Here is an 18,310-nt window from a genome sequence, read left to right as displayed (position 1 = left end):
CGACATGGTGTTCCCCAAAGTTGTGCTTAGGATTTCAGAGGAGGAAGAGATCAGAGGTTTCTAACAGCCTTAGGTAACTGAGGTAGAATATGGGGCGGCTCCCAAGAACATCTTCCATAAGCCCCAAGTCTACTTCCCTCCCACCCCCATCCAGCTCTGGTACAAGATCAAGCATGAGAAAAATACTTCCTCACCAACAGTATATTTTTTTAAATCTTTGTCAATTTTTGAGAGACTACCTACTAAAAAGATGAATGGTTCACCTTTTTTAAGACCCCCAAATCACTGCAATTAAAACAAGAAAAAAAGTCACTGGCTTTCATGTTGATAATATGCTACTAATAAAATCAACAGTTGTTTTTTTTCACCTGAACACTTCTTTCATAAACTGGATATAAAAATTTTATTACCAAGTTTCTTTGTACTAAGGGAGAAACATCAGTGCCTAGAAACGCATGGCCTGCAGTAGCTCACATTAAATTCAGGAACTCAGGGTCAAGCAGAAGGCCATGCTCTTAGCTTAATGCTCTGCTCTTCCCAATTTCACAATGTCCTGGAAGATTGATAAGAGCTATTCTGAAGAGTACACTTTAATGGAAAGCACAGTGAAAGCTGCTCTTAAGAAGCCCCTTGCCCAACTTGTGCAACATAGCAGGACGCCCATCTCTAAAAAAAAATAGAAAAATTAGCTTGGCATAGTGGCATAGTGCCTGTAGTCCCCGCTACTTGATAGTCTGAGGCAGGAGGATCCCTTGAGCCCAGGGATTCAAGAATTTGAGGTGGCAGTGAGCTATGAGGATGCCACTGCACTCTAGCCTAGGCAACAGAGTGAGACTTTGTCTCCGAAAAAAAAAAAAAGGAAGCCCCTCAAATACCACATTAACCCCCAGCATCATTCATTTGGGCAGAATACAGACTCCTATTTCTAACAGGATTTACCTAACATGAAATACAGCTTAACCAAGGTACTAAACTCTCAGGTGAAGCACACTAACAGCTAGTGGGAACTGGGTGTTAAGTATAATGCTGACCCAGTAAACCTCTGGCCGTTTTTGGCTGTGCCAACTGCCTGACCCCAATACTCTGACTGGCACAGCTCCAGGAGCCCTAGGGAAAGGAACAGGGGCTATAGGAAGGGTTCTCTGTACAACCTAAGGTTGAGAGAGATTTAGCATAACCAGCTCCTACTGTAATCATCACCTAACTTCATGGCCTCTGACCTGGCCACCAGGTAGACCCAGCAGTTTCAATCCATATCACAAGCCCCACATCCTATACCAAGACTTCTATAAGCCTTGGGGAAAACCCACTACAATAGCTACAACCAGTATGCCTCTGTGGCCAGCAGCCTGGGCCCTCCAGATGGCAAACATGTAGATTCATAGCTAACCCATGCCCAGTTTTTCCAGTTTCACCTCTTGCTTTTTTTATGTACCAGAACAAGTTTGGGAGGTTTAAGTAGGGAAAGGGTCAGAAATCATTTCAGCATATACTTTTCAGGTTCTGCCAGACAACCTTTTATTACATCAGAAAAGCAACACTAGGCACTAGATCTTGCAAAATATGTTCTGACCAACTCTAAACTTTCTGAAATTAAAAATGCATAACCACATCTGTAAGGTTTTTAATGAACAAAAAAGTTAAATACAAACTTTTATATGCAAAATAGATTATTGTATAACTGGCAACCTCAGAGCCAAGTACTAAATTTTCTTCCACAAATTTCAGTGGGGGTGGAGTGTGGGGATGTTAATCTTAATGAGTATAAAACTTAATTTTTAATTTCGGCTTAATATATAGAAAAAAAACTTTGAGGAAAAATAGCTTTAAATTGAATAGTATTCTTCTGAAATAAACAGCTCAGGCCAGCCCTTACAATTCTGAGGTTTATACTCAACCAGATTTGGGATGAAAATGAAGATTTAGGGTTTACAGTTACTTCGAATCCAGTTTCAAGAGTAAGCCAAGTCACCTCGTTTCCAGAAACGGAAGTCTCTTTAAGATGACCACGACACTCTTCTGAAGACGCTTGGATAGCCAGAGTTCCATGTGCACAGTTCCACTTTTCCATGACATTGTGACAATGCTGTAGGTCAGACTTCCTCCGAAAGGCAACCAGAGCTCTATACCACAGCATTTTCATTTCTCCTGGCATTTTCAAGCCTCAAAACCCTTCAGCTTCAAGTTGGCAGTTACTGCTCCAGCGTTAGAGAAGTTAATTAACACTTCCTTCTGCCTCCAATAATTTCCCTCCTGATCTTCAGCAGGGAGTGGCAGCTTGATTAACATTCCTTTCAGAAATAAATAGTTCAAACAAGTAATTTAGAGCTAACTGTAAGAGAGCAGTAGTAAATGGCCACTGCCCATTATATTTGCAAACGAGCGAATGAATACACTGAACAAACACACAGAAAAAAACAATTCACAGAATAAATCCTGCATTTCCCACATTCATAGGGAAAAAAAATCTTTAAAAAAAAAAGTATTAATTAGCGTTTGTTCTTGTGTGGGTTGAATAGTCCAGGACTCTGAGCAGGCACAGCCTTAAAAAGAGGGTTGCAAGCAGCCCTCTGTACCCCAAGTCAGGACTAGGGTGCAGGGAGAGGCTTTCATGCACTTGACAGCTCAGTACCTGTGAGAGAACAGAAGTGATGCAGGGACTTTTTAACCCACAATGCATGAGGTATATGGAAACGTCCATGAAAGAACCACCAGCAGCTAGAGGGACCAGGCAGGGCATTCTCACAGCAACTGCTGATGAAGGATTTCCCACACCATCTTCTTCCGGAAGAGAGGCATCTGGTGCTGCAAAGAATTCCACAAACAACACATGCATTACCCACTGGTGTGCACAGCATCACAGCCTTCAGATGTAATCATGTAAATAAAGAAGGAGGTCCACGTCCCTTTATGTAAGCGTTCAAAATGTGACACCATGGCCCATAGTTATAAAGCCATAAAAAAAGGTCTATAATGTTTATAATTACATCTTATGTACCATAAGCATTTTTACATGTTAAGGAGAACCAAAGCAGGATGCAGAATTATACAACAGATTCTGTGGTACAGTACAACAACTTCATGATAAAAACATGTACCAAAAATGGAAATATCCAGTAACTTTTCTATTTATATGTATTTCAAAACATTCTAAAATGAACATATTCTGCTTTTATATGAGAAAAATATGAACTTTATTAAAATAAAGGAAAAAAAACAAATCTACAAATTTCTTTCTGCTCCACCAAATGTTATACACTGCCAATTCTGTTCAAATAGCAACTTCTCTCTTTGATATCCCATGTCATTAGGTTCAGAGAACAATCAACTCCTTGCTATCTGGCAACATCAAAGAATAAATTGTTTTGGCGAGGCAGGAGAATCATTTGAGCTCAGGCGTTCGAGACCAGCCTGAGCAACAGTGAGACCCCATCTCTACTAAAAATAGAAAAATTAGCTAGGTGTGGTGGTATGTGCTTATAATCCTAGGTACTTGGGAAGCTTTGTTGGGCATGGTGGCACATGCCTGTAGTCCCAGCTACTTGGGAGGCTGAGCAGGAGGATCACTTGAGCCCAGGAGTTTGAGGTTGCAGTGATCTATGATGACACCACTGCACTCTAGTCTGGGTGACAGAGTGAGACTATCTCCAAAAAAAAAAAAAAAAAACAAAGAATGAATTGTTTTGCTTAATATATTATTCTACTTTAACTGATAATCACTACATGGGCCAGTTTTTAAAATAGCAACATACAAGACAACTCCACAATTACCTGTAACTCAACCAACTCCTTTTTTTGATGAAATCAGAAGTTCACATTCTTGAAGTACTCCTGGTATCTTATTATAAATAGTTGGACACACCACTTTACTATAAATTAGTAATTTCATACCTGGGGGTGGAAGTGGGAGCTAAAAAGCCTTAACACATGATTCCTAAATTATTTTAAATAGTTCAAAACATCTTAATAAAAATTGCATATTTATTCTTATTAAAACTGCTGAGACTAACTTTAGACTGGTCAGCAGGGGAGCCCTAGTTACTTCATGTTGCTCAGAAGCTTGGAATGGGGTTCTCAGTCCTATTACTCAATAAATACGGTTTGTTTGGCAGACAACACATATCAAAATGAAGTCTGTTCATGAAAATTATTTTTTAATGGGGTTGTCCTCAGTAATAAAAAGGTTGAGAATCCACTGTTACAAACATAAATTCTCAAAAATTCCTAACATACTTGAGTTTGAACTCAAATGCTGAGCCATGGAAAATCAAAATTAACCAGAACAGAAAGGAAAAGCAGTACCCAGTTATATCTTAGACTTACAGCTTCAGTTCTCATAAGGCCTGATTTTCCCTTGCTATTATATTAATATATTGACACACCCCCTTCTTTGGCTAAAAATACCAGTAATACACAGGAACCAGTGAACGATGGAGTTAAGAGATATGTAAACTGCCCATTAGTCACAAAAGACTAGGATAAACTTAAGAGCAGATGAAATGACAAACCCCGATTCTGTCAAGAGTTGGGCTATAGCCAACATTTACAGCAATAATAAGAGCAGCAAAGCTACTATTATTGAGAGCTTAATGTGTGCCAAGTGCTGGCTAAGTGCTTTAAGTTTACCTTGCAGTAGCAAGTAAGTGGATGAGGAAGGGTCTTCACTCACCTGAGTAAATGTGATAGGTTTGTCCCTAGAGATATAATCTGCATATTTACAAGTAAACATTCCACAATCACTCCCATTCAACTGTTGAGGAATCTCCTAAAATTACAAAATACAAAAAAAAAAGAAGGGAGGAAGGGGTAAAACATCAAATACAAACTCCTTGGACTTTTTCTAAATAACTCTGTGGATAAACAATATTATAAAGGTAAATATTAAATCCTGTATTACACAAACACACAGACACACTACAAACACAATTAGTCTTACTCTATGTGGTATAAAAACCCTAACCAACTATGTGACCCCACTGAAAATGTTTTTCGGAAGAGAAAAAAGCAAAGTGAGAGTTCCCTCTCTTAGCTCCCATTTGAAGAAACCAAGCTGAAAAGCAGTTTACTACCAGGAATGCCAGTCAGAATTATTTCAGAAGCATTTATAAATCTTACAACAGACTAAGTGTGTGTGGTTTAATCAGAAATTTCACTTCTCTTCCCTAGCTAGGAAAATACTATTATTGCTTTGGACCTCCAGTTTCCAGTGGAACAGAGAAAAAAGCCCCTATGTAGGCTTTAACCAATTAGGATCTTGCCTTGATTGCTCAGTTCTGTCCTGAGGCAAAACCAAAACTTGCTGCAAGCAGGGCTAAGAGCATAATAAGCCAAAGGTTCATTCCAAACCCACAAAAGGCAAGCTCACACGTCCCCCAGGCATGTGATGCCCTAACCGTGGCCAGTCCTTTACACACTTTGGTTGTCAGTTATAAGTAGCACAAGATAAATGGGAGAGGCTGACTCCACTGCTGGAAAGCACACTTATTCAACAAAATGCAGTTGATTATTATAAAAAAGAAAAGATTGTTTAAACACACAAACCACCCATACATATGCAGGTACTTCACACTTTTCTCCCAAGCCCAGCATCTCTCAAAGTGGACAGAACTACATACAGACTCCAATATACAAAGGAAGAGAATTTGTTTTCTTTATTACATTTCCCATACTAGAACACAGTATTCATCCTAACAGACGATTATACCTGTGCTCTCCTCAGGAAATTCAAAGCTTAACCTTTAAATTATTCAGCTTAGAAATTAAAATGCTTTTGGATGAAGATGATTGTGCAATTATACACGTTAGGGTTAAAACTGAATTCATGTAGCTTACTTTAAAGGAAAGCCATTAAGATTCAAAGATGGATGCATTTTCAAACACTGAATGAGATTCAAATCTGGCAAAACACAAAGCACATTCACAACCAGCATACTTGACTCTTGATGACCCATGGCATGGGACCCTTAAGACCTAAATAAACAAATTTGTAGATAAATTTTAGACAAGAATTTTGAATTTATTGGGTTTTTTCCCCCAATATTATGAGATATGTGCTAGCATATAGTTAACGTTTACATTTAGAGCAATAAGAAGAAAGCTAAGAAACCATCTTGGTTAAATTAATTGCTAAGGATTTAGAAGTAGGTTATTCTTAAGATGTATACTTTTTTAAGAGAATGCATGCTTAACGGAGGGAGGGAGTGAGGAGAGGAAGGGGGCCAGATCTGAATAATATGATACTGTTATTAAAAGCAACAAAGTATGTCAAATATAGACGATCATCACTTACATGCGGCTTCATGCTGTAGTGGGTCCACTCTAAAAGATTCAGATCAATATTTCTTTTGGTCTTACTTTCATCCTGTAAATACTGACTAAAAAAACAAACAAACAAAAAATAACAAGTAATATTGTCCATGAATTCCCACAAAGATGAACCATTATGGTTACAAAGGGCTTTGTGATGTTTAACAGATATGCCACTCTCAAATCCACATACATTAGCTTTTTAAAAACATGACTGCTTTGGGGTTTTTAATTTAATTCTGGGTTTTATTTTCTGCTTATAAAAATTATACATGCTTGTTTTAAAAAATTAAAGCATATAAAATAACGTAAAAACTAAAAGACCCCTGTAATAAACACTCCAGAAGTCATGCCTATTAAGTTTGTTGTATATTCTTCTAGTTCTCTACCCGACACCCATATATACAATTTGAAAACACACATTTTAGTTTATTAAAAAAGTACTTCATTTTGCAACTTGCTATTTCTCACTCAAAAATATAGACTGGGTGCAGTAGTTCACACCTGTAATCCCAGCACTTTGGGAGGCCAAGAGTTTGAGACCAGCCTAGGCAACACAGTGAAACCCTGTCTCTACAAAAAAGAAAAAATTTAGCCAGGCGTGTCAGTGCATGCCCACTTGTAGTCCCAGCTACTTGGGAAGCTGAGATGGGAGAATCACTTCAGCCCAGGATTTGAGGCTAAGTGAGCTATAATCATGCTACAACACTCCAGGCTAGGTGACAGAGTGAAACCTTGTCTCCAGGAAAAAAGAAAAAAAAAAAAAAAAAATATATATATATATATATATACACATACACACACATATATATATAAAGCAAGAAAACTGGCCTGGACTCTCCTAACACATTAACTGCCATGTGAGTTGTATTTTACTCACGCTAGTTTTGAGCCCAGGGCCTCATATGAAATATATATGTAACTCATAATCTCTTTACCTTGGGAGCCACGTGAACTATTTTTCAAGCTGCATGTAAGTCATGCACAGAAAACAATAAAAAATAACAAATTTTTCATGAAATTAGAAAGGATTGCTTCTGTTTTCAAAGTTTTTATTCTATTTTCATAATAAAACACCATGGCCCCAAGGAAAAAAATTTTTTTTCTAGTGTGGGAAGGAAGGAAGGAAGGAAGGAAGGAAGGAAGGAAGGAAGGAAGGAAGGAAGGAAGGGAGGGAGGGAGGGAGGGAGGGAGGGAGGGAGGGAGGGAGGGAGGGAGAGAGGGAGGGAGGGAGAGAGGAAGGAAGGACATTGCCATGAAAAACAAAAAAAGGCAAGATGACTGTTCTAAACTAAAGGAGACTAAAGAGACATTAACATGCACGAACCCTGATTGGCTCCTGAGTTGGGGGGGGGAAAGAGATAAAGGATACCTGGAGAAATCAAAATATGGACCATAAATTACATATTACTATTAATCTTCTTAAGTGTTATAATAACTGTGTGGTTACATAAGAAAATTTCCATATTTTTAAGTATTATGAGTGATTAATCTGCATCTCCAGGTGGTCACGTTTAACCACCTAAGCATCTCAGTTTTTATCCTAACCTGCTGTACATAAGGTAAGCTGGTGTAAGGTGATGCCGTCTCAGTGGGTGCAATACTGTCCCCAAGGTGGTGAAAACTGGTTCACAGGCGGCAAAAATCTTAAGAGTGGTTTATAGTGCACCCCTCCACACACAAAGCTCAACTCAATACACAAGTATTATTCCTTAGTATTATTTTCTCTTGTTACAGAGAAATTAAAATAATTAAATTTTTCTGCAGGAGGGTAGGTTGAAAATGAAAACAAAAAGTTGAGAAAAACTGAACCAGGAGCACTTGGAAAGGGAGTAGGCCTCAGATACCACAGGAACTAAACTTTCCATACTTAAGAAAGAAAGAAAAGGAAAAAGTATGAATGTAATAAAAGTATGGATTTTTATATCATATTATATGCAGCATATCAAACTATACTGTGTGATTCCAATAAAAATATTTCAATGCATGTGATAATACATATATGTGTATATACACACCTATATGTGCACATTTACTAATATATACATCTTACAAAGAAAAGACTAGAAGGGAATAACCACTTTATGAACAATTTGGCTTATCTTAACAATCTTTAAAAATTTCTTCTCGGCCGGGCACAGTGACTCACACCTGTAATCTTAGCACTCTGGGAGGCCGAGGCAGGAGGATAGCTCAAGGTTAGGAGTTCGAGACCAGCCTGAGCAAGAGCAAGACCCCATCTCTACTAAAAAAATAGAAAGAAATTAGCTGGATAACTAAAAATATATAGAAAAAATTAGCCGGGCATGGTGGTGCATGCCTGTAGTCCCAGCTACTCAGGAGGCTGAGGCAGAAGGATCGCTTAAGCCCAGGAGTTTGAGGTTGCTGTGAGCTAGGCTGATGCCACGGCACTCTAGCCCAGGCAACAGAGTGAGAATCTGTCTCCAAAAAAGAAAAAAATTTCTTCTCTATACTTTTTATTCAAGAGAAACAACCATAAGTAAAAAAGGATCCTTTATACTAAAGCAAAATTGAATGATTAATAATTATTGTTAGGCCTAACATTCTGGGAGGCCACGGCAGGAGGATTGCTTGAGCTCAGGAGTTTGAGACCAGCCTGAGCAAGAAGAGCAAAACTCTGTCTCTTAAAAATAAAAATAAATAAAAAAAAAAAATAATGATTATTGTTAAGAACAACTTTTCTTTAGAAGATTCATTTAACAATTCATTTATCCTTACAAAAGTTAAAGTTGGGAATCTGCTTTTGCTTCTAGTGAACAGAAAGGGAAAACAGACTTGTCTTACTGCTATGCTTCCTCAATGTGAAATTCATGTCACTATTTTACATAGCTAAGAAGCAGCTATGCTTTAAAGGCAAGTTTCTAGCAATTACTATTTGAAATAGTTGTCTACAAACTACACTTTGAAAACTGGTCCTGAGTCCTGTGAGGTGAGATAAACCCAACAAAACACAGAGATATGGGTGGGTTTAAGAATTTAGAGGACTAATACTCCCTAGCTAACATTTCTTTAGCATATTTAGAATAATATATCAATCTCAGAGAAATAGAATTCAAATCACAGGATTCTTTTTTGGGTTTTTTTTAGGGTTTTTTTTGAGACAGGGTCTTGCTCTATCACCCATGCTGGAGTGCAGTGGTGTGATCACAGATCACTACAGCCTCAAATTCCTGGGCTCAAGCAATCCTCTTCCCTCAGCCTGAGCAGGGGGGACTATAGGCACATGCCACCAAGCCCAGCTAAAGTATTTTTTATAGAGACGAGATCTTGCTATGTTGCCCAGGGTGGTCTCGAACTCCTGACCTCAACTGATCCTCCTGCCTCAGCCTCCCAGAGTGCTGGGATTACAGGCAGAAGCCACAGCTCGAAGCTAGATTCTATAATAATAAAATATATTTTGCATTGTAACACAAACTTGTTTTCAATATGCTACAAAAACAAGACTTCTCAGTTGAGATCAGATTTAGGTTATTTTTAGACCCAAAAAAAAAAACCAAAAACCAGATTCAAGTTAAGTCCTGAAAACAACTGGGATGACAGTTGTTAACCATACATTAGACTACCATTCAGAGAGCTTCCTAGGATTAAATAGAAGAAAGATCAGCTAACAAGGATGTAATGAGGCAACAGTAAACTTTTTCAATCATTACTTACAGGAGAATCTCACAGATCCTGTGGCCCTTTTGTCCCATAGAATCCAGATACTTAAGACACTTTTTTCTTAGGTCTATAACCTATAATGGAAAAATACAACATCTGAAACATCTTAAATGTAACAGGAGTGAGAATTTTACTTTTAAAAAGAAAAGCATCTTTTAAAAAAAAAATCAATACATTTACCAGCATGAATGTATTTCTAAGACATTTTTCGTTTAAAAAAAGTTAAATAATATCACAGATGATATGAGTTTAAAATTATATATTTATATTCCTAGAAACTTATTTAACAAAACATTAGCGGTCCTCTCAGAGTGATGAGATTTTTTTTTGCCTTCTTTGTATGTTTATTTTTCTACAATAAACCTGTACCATCTTATAAACAAAACTAAATAGATGTAATAACCCTATGTATACTAAAACTCTTTCCTATTAAAAATGAAAGCTCCTCAAGTATTGGGAATATGTCTTCAAGTGTTCTGAGGTGTTGAACTGAAGAACTAAAAAGGGACTCTGCAGATAATGCCTATAATATATATTAGGTCATTAAATATGAAATGTCTGATCTCGAATCAAAAGTTTAGTTTATTATCTCAAACAAGAAGCAGTACAATTAATCAAAGTATGTGCCTAAACTATCGGCACAGTTTTGCCATCTTAATGACAGCTTGCTTATGCCAGCAGCAAAGAAGCCTGGAGAGCGAGTGGTGATGAAATCATGAAAGGCGTTTTCCACAGTTTGTTGAGAATTGAATATTTTTCCTTGCAAGAAGTGGTGGTCACTTGGTGCAAGGTCTGGTGAATACAGTAGATGACAGTTTCCAAGTCCAGCTGCTGTAGTTTGAGCAGTGTTGTTTGTGCAACATGTGGTCGAGCAAGAGGATTGGCCTGTCTCTACTGACCAATCTTGGCTGCTTGATCACAAGCATCTTCATCATTTTGTCCAATCGGTTGCAGTAGACATCCACTATAACCAACTGACCATGTTTCATAAAGCTGTAGCAGATAATACCAGTGCTGTACTACCACAAAGACACCATTAGCATTTCTTCTGAATATTCAGTTTTGGACTGTTTTGGCACTTCATCTTTGTCCAACCATTGTGCCTCATCTTTATCCAACCATTGTGCCAAACAGTTGTTATTGTCAAAAAGAATCCATTTTTTATCACATGTAACAATACCATATAGAAATGGTTCATCTTCACGCTGTGACAGCAAAGAAAGGCAAGCTTCAAGATGATTTCTCTTCTGACACTTGTTTAATTCATGCGGTATCCATCTATCCAGGTTCTTTACCTTGCCAATTTGTTTCCAATGGTCTAATATTGTTGGAATGGTAACGTCAAACCTTGCTGATAATTCATGCATAGGTTTAGATAGATTTGCTTCCACTACAGCTTTCAGCTCATCATCCACCTTGGTCTCAGATCACCCGCGTGGCTCATTTGCAAGATTAAAATCACTAGAACGTGACTTCTCAAACCATCAACATCTGTGTGTTCATTAGTCACATCCTTCCCAAACACTTTTTCGTTGATATCTCAAGCTGTCTGTGCTGCATCAGTTCCACAATGGAACTCACATTTGAAAACAACATGAATTTTTTTACTTACCCATGGTTTCACAAAAATTGCTCTAAAAAAAAATTTGAAACATAATCATAAGCCACACCATGCGTCTGAAAGAATGAGGATGTACCTTCACAATAAAAATAAAACAAGAAGTGTCAGAGTGAAATGTCAGAGATACCAACTAACTTAGTACTTCAGGAAATCAAATGTTTCATACTTAATAACCTAGTACTATTGGCTGTTCACTGGATAGAAAATAGTAGCATTATTTTAAAAAATAGTCTTTATCCAAAGTCCAACAATTAACCCTTTCTACTTACCACCAGGCTCCAATGTACCTTCCGATGAATGGGCACCAGAATAAGTTCTTGTTCAAAGAGATTTACCCCTTTGGTCCATCTTTTCACTGCTTGGTAACCCCCAGACTTTAATTTAGGATAGAAGAAAGTACTGAATGCATGAAGTGCTGGATAGCCTTGCTTTTTATTTCTTTCCACCAGAAGATTCATGTAAAAATTAATAACCTATAAAACACCAAGAGAATAAAAGTTGGAACATGGCAAGTATATTATTAAAACTAAATTTGTATGCTGAGTAAGGATGAATTAAAACGTAAGGTACTGGCCGGGCATGGTGGCTCACGCCCATAATCCTAGCTAGCACTCTGGGAGGCCGAGGCGGGAGGATAGCTCGAGGTCAGGAGTTCGAGACCAGCCTGACCAAGAGCAAGACCCCGTCTCTACTAAAAATAGAAAGAAATTAGGTGGATAACTAAACATACATACATAAAAAAAAATAATAATAAGCTGGGCATGGTGGCGCATGCCTGTAGTCCCAGCTACTTGGGAGGCTGAGGCAGGAGGATCACTGGAGCCCAGGAGTTTGAGGTTGCTGTGAGCTAGGCTGACGCCATGGCACTCTAGCCCGGACAACAGAGTGAGACTCTGTGTCAAAAAAAAAAAAAAAAAATTACGGTACTAAAAGAGGATAAAAAGAGTGTCTATACCAAAAGATAGGGAAAATAGTGATCAGTGCAAAATGGAAGGGATTAAAAAGGAATGAATTTGTACTTTTGAAGCATGAGTAACAACAGAACCAAAAGAAGGAACCCAAGGAGAAAGTCTGTGCAAATGAAAAGGTGTATGTAACTGTATCACACAAAAAGAAGCAGAAATATTAACAAGTAGTGAATTTTACCATATGTAAATTAGACCTCAATTTTAAAATATTAACTGGAAAAAAATACACCAAAATATTAATATTTACCTTTGAGTGGTGACAATTTTGAACAGTAATATTTTTATTTTACTTCTCCTATGTTTTCCAAAATAAACATATTATATTTATAATGTGAAACAAAACATTCTAGCTGTAAAAGAACAGCTTTATTGGTTAACTACTCATAGGGAAAAGGGGAAGGAAGACAAAGGAAGAAGATAAGATGTGGGGACTGAGTACTTAGGAAAAGAACCAACTGGAAAACTGGCAAGAAGAACAAAGAGGCCAGGCATGGTGGCTCATGCCTGTAATCCTAGCACTCTAGGAGGCTGAGGCAGGAGGATCACTTAAGCTCAGGAGTTTGAGGTTGCTGTGAGCTAGGCTGAGCCACAGCACCCTTGCCTGGGCAACAGAGGAAGACTCTGCCTCAAAACAAAGCAAAACAAAAATGAAGAGGTTTTGCTAAATATGTAAGGATACAGGATGACAAACTGAGCAAAATTTTGCAATATCACTCAAATGAAATAAAGAAAAGTACATAATAATCAATATATCCCTTTATTATTGAAAAAATAAAATGGCTCCTAAAGGAATTCATCTAAAATAAAGTGCTTCCTCTCACTCATCAGCTATACCCAGAGTTTACAAAAATGTCACTGAAGACTAGTAAATGAAGTGATAGATGCAACTAAGTATAGATACGGAAGGAAATATTGCTAATTAAAGGCAGAGCATAATCAGAATTAACTATCTTTTTAAGGCTTAAGATGTTTTTGTTTTAAATGAAACAAAAAGTTGCTTTACTAACTTCTTATAATCAGGTAGAAATCATCTTGATTATGGATAGTAAACAAACATGATAGTCAAAGGGGAAAAAGACACAACTTACCTCATCATTGAGCCAATGATAGTTCTTTAATGTCTGGATATCTCCTCGAGTAATTCGCAATTTGAAAGCACTACTTAGGATCTCATCTTGTGGGCCATGGCCTAAGGCATTACTGATTTCCTTTTCCATGTCCTGAATTAGAAATTCCAGAGATTGCTATTTTAATACAGAACCACTATCAGATATTGAAAGTCTGAGATTGAAAAACGTTTTTTTATCTCTGTAAACGTTTACTTGACTCTTGAGAAAAATATACTATCAAACACCTACTCAATTGCAGTATGAAAATATTTAAACAAGACTACAAAGCATGGCCAGGCGCGGTGGCTCACGCCTGTAATCCTAGCACTCTGGGAGGCCGAGGCGGGTGGATCACTCAAGGTCAGGAGTTCGAGACCAGCCTGAGCAAGAGCGAGACCCCCGTCTCTACTAAAAATAGAAAGAAATTATCTGGCCAACTAAAAATATATATGCAAAAAATTAGCCGGGCATGGTGGCGCATGTCTGTAGTCCCAGCTACTCGGGAGGCTGAGGCAGTAGGATTGCTTAAGCCCAGGAGTTTGAGGTTGCTGTGAGCTAGGCTGATGCCATGGCACTCACTCTAGCCAGGGCAACAGAGTGAGACTCTGTCTCAAAAAAAAAAAAAAAAAAAAAAAGACTACAAAGCAGTCTTAATAATGGTTATAAGAAATGCTGGTTCAATTATTAGCTCCTGGAAACAATAATTTAATAATGATATTACATCTAAAGTATAGTCTCAATTTTCTCCCACTATCATGTATTGAGCACTATGAGCCAAACATGGTGCTAGATGCTCAAAGCACATCATTAAATCGTTACTTGTGGGAAAGGTATTATTACCATTTTATAGAAGAAAAAATTGAAGCTCCAGAGAATTTATTAAGTCATATAATTATTAAAAGGTAGAGCCAAGATTTGAACCCAGGTGTGTCTAGTTTCCTAGCCTTTGCTCCTTTCATAATACCAAAATCCTGATTTACCTCCTAAACTTTTATTTTAAAACATAAAAATAAAATCAAGACCTCTGAGAGGTCATATTATTCATTCTCTACATGAAAAGAATAAGCAGACAGGCAGAAACTGGGAAACCAGGCAGCAGTCTAACTACTGACTCCTTACTGAATAGATACATGGCTTCACCATACTAAAGAATTATGCAAATAAATGTACTATTTAAACTATAAAAATTATCTACAAACCCAATAGAAATTATTTTCTGGCCCAGGTGCAGTGGCTCACGCCTGCAATCCTAGCACTCTGGGAGGCCGAGGCGGGAGGATCGCTTGAGCTTAGGAGTTCAAGACCAGCCTGAGCAAGAGCAAGACCCCATCTCTACTAAAAACAGAAAAATTAGCCAAGCATGGTGGGGTGCACCCGTAGTCCCAGCTACTCGGGAGGCTGAGGCAGGAAGATCATTTAAGCTCAGGAGTTTGAGGTTGCTGTAAGCTAGACTGATGCCACAGCACTCTACTCAGGGCAACAGAGTAAGACTGTTTCAAAAACAAAAAAAATTATTTTCCTCTAAATATTTTTACTACTGCTTCCTCCTACTGCACAGAATTTTGCTATTTTATGAAAGTCTCTCTCCACCTACATGCTCAATATATAATAAGGGTTCAAGAGATAGTCACTGAATAGGACTACTACCTACTAAGACAACAATGGAGATGGAGCCAAGATGTGGATGTACCTTTAAAATAAGAATTTTAACTATATTCCTTGTTTTCTGTAAGTTTTTACTATTTTCAAATGCAAATAGTCAAATGAAAGAGTAAACTATAATCGCTTTAAAAAAAAAACTGCAATGAACTTATTCCTAATGCCAAACCCATACCATGTAATCTAACATATTTGCAGGTTAGAAAAGAATCTACAAAGAATCCATTATCTTCCAAGATAATTATGTCTACTCACATTTGCTGAATATTAATCTGATCCCTTAGGCTACCTTCATAGTTCACTAATGATCAATGTAGCCAAAGTGAATAAACAGACCGTGGGCCTGATTTTTTTCATACATTTCTCCCCAGCCTGGAGAAAGTCCTCAAAACAAAATATTCATTCAAGTTTAGAATAACTGAGGTTATTTAAAAATATGTCTCTTTCTCAGATCAATACAAAGAACAATACCTCGGTAAGTTCAAGCAGATCATCTGTTCTTCTATCCCTCTCTTTGCCTGAGCAGTTCTTTTCCTTTGTCTCAAGTATTGACATTTTCCTCCTGAGTAAGCCATTGCTTCCACCGCCCAGGCGAAGTCGGGCTGACACTTCTTCTGATAGGTCAGGCTCCAGCTGGTGTCCCCTCCTCTGATCAAAAAAGTTTCTATATTCTACTGACATGTTTGATACTTGCAAATATAAACACACATAACACATGAAATATAACAGTTCCATTAACATGAAAGAAAAGAGAATCAGCAAGTCCCTCAAATGAGTAAAGTAGATTTAGCATCTCTGCCTGTCCCTGCAAGAGGGAATAAAAAAAAGCTCCAGATCTAAGGCTCACAGGACACCTCAATTACAAACCATGAAACAAAACACTCACCACTTTCCCTGGAGGTAGGAAAAAAATGTATTTTCAGTTCTCCTATCCCAATTAAAAATAATGTGATTAAAAGACATTTTGAAAGTTTAAAAAAGCAAATATCATGACCTATAATCCCATCAGAATTCAGAATAAACTACTGCCATCCTTACACTAAGTAAACTTATTCTACTTCTTATTTTTTTGATTTATGTCTCAAGCCCTTGGCACAATACTTTATCTTTTTTAAAAGTGATTATATACTATAGAAAAATGCACAAAACATTAATGTACCACTTGATTTTTGTAAAAAGAACATATATATAACCAACACTCTGGTCAACAAACAGAATTCTGCCAGCATCCCAGAAACTTTGATAAGACCCTTCCCTATCACAACCCTTAATACCAAATTTAAGTCATCTAGCAGACAAATATTTTAAAATTAGGAAATAGCCAGGCACAGTGGCTCACACCTGTAAACCTTACACTTTGGGAGGCTGACGCAGGAGTACTGCTTAAGGCCAGGAGCTCGAGACCAGCCTGAGCAAGAGCAAGAGACCCTATCTCTAAAAAAATAGAAAAATTAGCTGGTTATGGTAGCGAGGGCCTGTAGTCCCAGCTACTAGGGACTGAGTAGGCTGTGGCAGAAGAACCTCTTCAGTGCATGAGTTTGAGGCTGCACTGAATTATGTATTTAGAAATAGAGCTTTGGACTGGAATCACACTAGTCTCAAGACACCTAACCAATACTCTTTACTCTAGATAACTGCCAGGTACACTGGTCCTCAGGAACTAGCAGCTGCTGGCCCTTCCCATGGTCCCAGACAGCAGTCTTTGGGTTCAGCAAGGATAAAAGCAAGATGTAGTCCTTAGCCAGGTTCCAAATACCCGCACTCTGTTCCCTCTAACTCTTGAGACTTAGTTCCCCTATTCCTTCAGCTTTTGCTCCCCAGGTGACAAATAATAATTAAACGCAAAGGCTCCATTCAGAATTACTGGAAGTCAAGAACATTAGAGAAGGGAAAGTTCTAACTTATGACTTAAGACCATGACTTGACCTTAAGACTAAAAACTTCTTATGAAGAGGTCTAGTGGGAGAACACAAACTTAACTGAATACTGATACTCAATAAAAAATAGTCCCCTAAACTTTTGTATTTCTATGTATCTAAAATGTGCAATAACCTAAAACTCAAGTTTGCATTTAATTTAGGAATATATTTGTTTTGGACATGGAGTGGTTAGCAAAACACTTTGCCATTATTTAAAAATGTTAGTATTGCTATGGCGATCATTAGCACACTTCTTATTCCAATACTTACAGAGAAAATATAAATTCCAATTTAAGTGTAAGATTTGCTAATATTTTCAAGTAAATCTGAAATCTTGACTCTGAAAACAAAGTCCTAAACATATTATATCTTTCACAGAGACGCATGATTTTTTTTTAAATTCTCCAAAAAATGCCATGCAACAGAGATAAGGATTAGTATGGAGGTAGGCTGGTCTCTCTGGTAAACAACGGTGGCTACTACACAGAGGTAAAAAATCAAACAACTCATAAGGAAGTAAAAAGTTGTATATCTTCAACACCTGTTGCTTTTTTAAAGAAAACAACAGGGCCGGGCGCGGTGGCTCACGCCTGTAATCCTAGCTCTGGGAGGCCGAGGCGGGTGGATCGCTCGAGGTCAGGAGTTCGAGACCAGCCTGAGCAAGAGTGAGACCCCGTCTCTACTAAAAATAGAAAGAAATTATCTGGCCAACTAAAAATATATATACAAAAAAATTAGCCGGGCATGGTGGCTCATGCCTGTAGTCCCAGCTACTCGGGAGGCTGAGGCAGTAGGATCACTTAAGCCCAGGAGTCTGAGGTTGCTGTGAGCTAGGCTGATGCCACGGCACTCACTCTAGCCCGGGCAACAAAGTGAGACTCTGTCTCAAAAAAAAAAAAATAAATAAATAAAGAAAACAACAGAATTAGCAATCAGGCTGGGCGCAGTGGCTCATGCCTGTATTCCTAACATTCTGGGAGGCTGAAGCAGGAGGATTGCTTAAGCTCAGGAATTTGAGACCAGCCTGAGCAAAAGTGAGACCCTGTC

The 18,310-nt window shown here is 38.0% G+C and overlaps 1 protein-coding gene across 4 annotated transcripts in view; it reads right to left on the bottom strand.

Moving 5' to 3' along the window:
• Nucleotides 1-1,498: 1,498 nt before the first annotated feature.
• The window catches only part of SENP2 (SUMO specific peptidase 2), a 39,904-nt gene continuing 23,092 nt past the window's right edge, over nt 1,499-18,310 (bottom strand). For 3 of the 4 annotated variants that reach the window (XM_045539855.1, XM_045539858.1, XM_045539859.1), the window contains 7 exons: nt 15,816-15,992; nt 13,665-13,796; nt 11,878-12,081; nt 9,982-10,061; nt 6,290-6,374; nt 4,670-4,765; nt 1,499-2,805 (listed from right to left, as the gene is read on the bottom strand). In XM_045539855.1, the coding sequence (XP_045395811.1) occupies nt 2,743-2,805; nt 4,670-4,765; nt 6,290-6,374; nt 9,982-10,061; nt 11,878-12,081; nt 13,665-13,796; nt 15,816-15,992 (837 nt within the window). In that variant the 3' untranslated portion in view covers nt 1,499-2,742. Of the gene's footprint in view, nt 2,806-4,669; nt 4,766-4,789; nt 5,971-6,289; nt 6,375-9,981; nt 10,062-11,877; nt 12,082-13,664; nt 13,797-15,815; nt 15,993-18,310 lie in introns of those variants that run through there. The other variant, XM_045539856.1, reaches the window with a different exon arrangement.

The sequence above is a fragment of the Lemur catta genome, chromosome 1 (genome assembly GCF_020740605.2).
Source record: "Lemur catta isolate mLemCat1 chromosome 1, mLemCat1.pri, whole genome shotgun sequence".
NCBI classification, from domain to species: domain Eukaryota; kingdom Metazoa; phylum Chordata; class Mammalia; order Primates; family Lemuridae; genus Lemur; species Lemur catta.
This window is presented reverse-complemented; position numbering and strand designations above follow the sequence as displayed.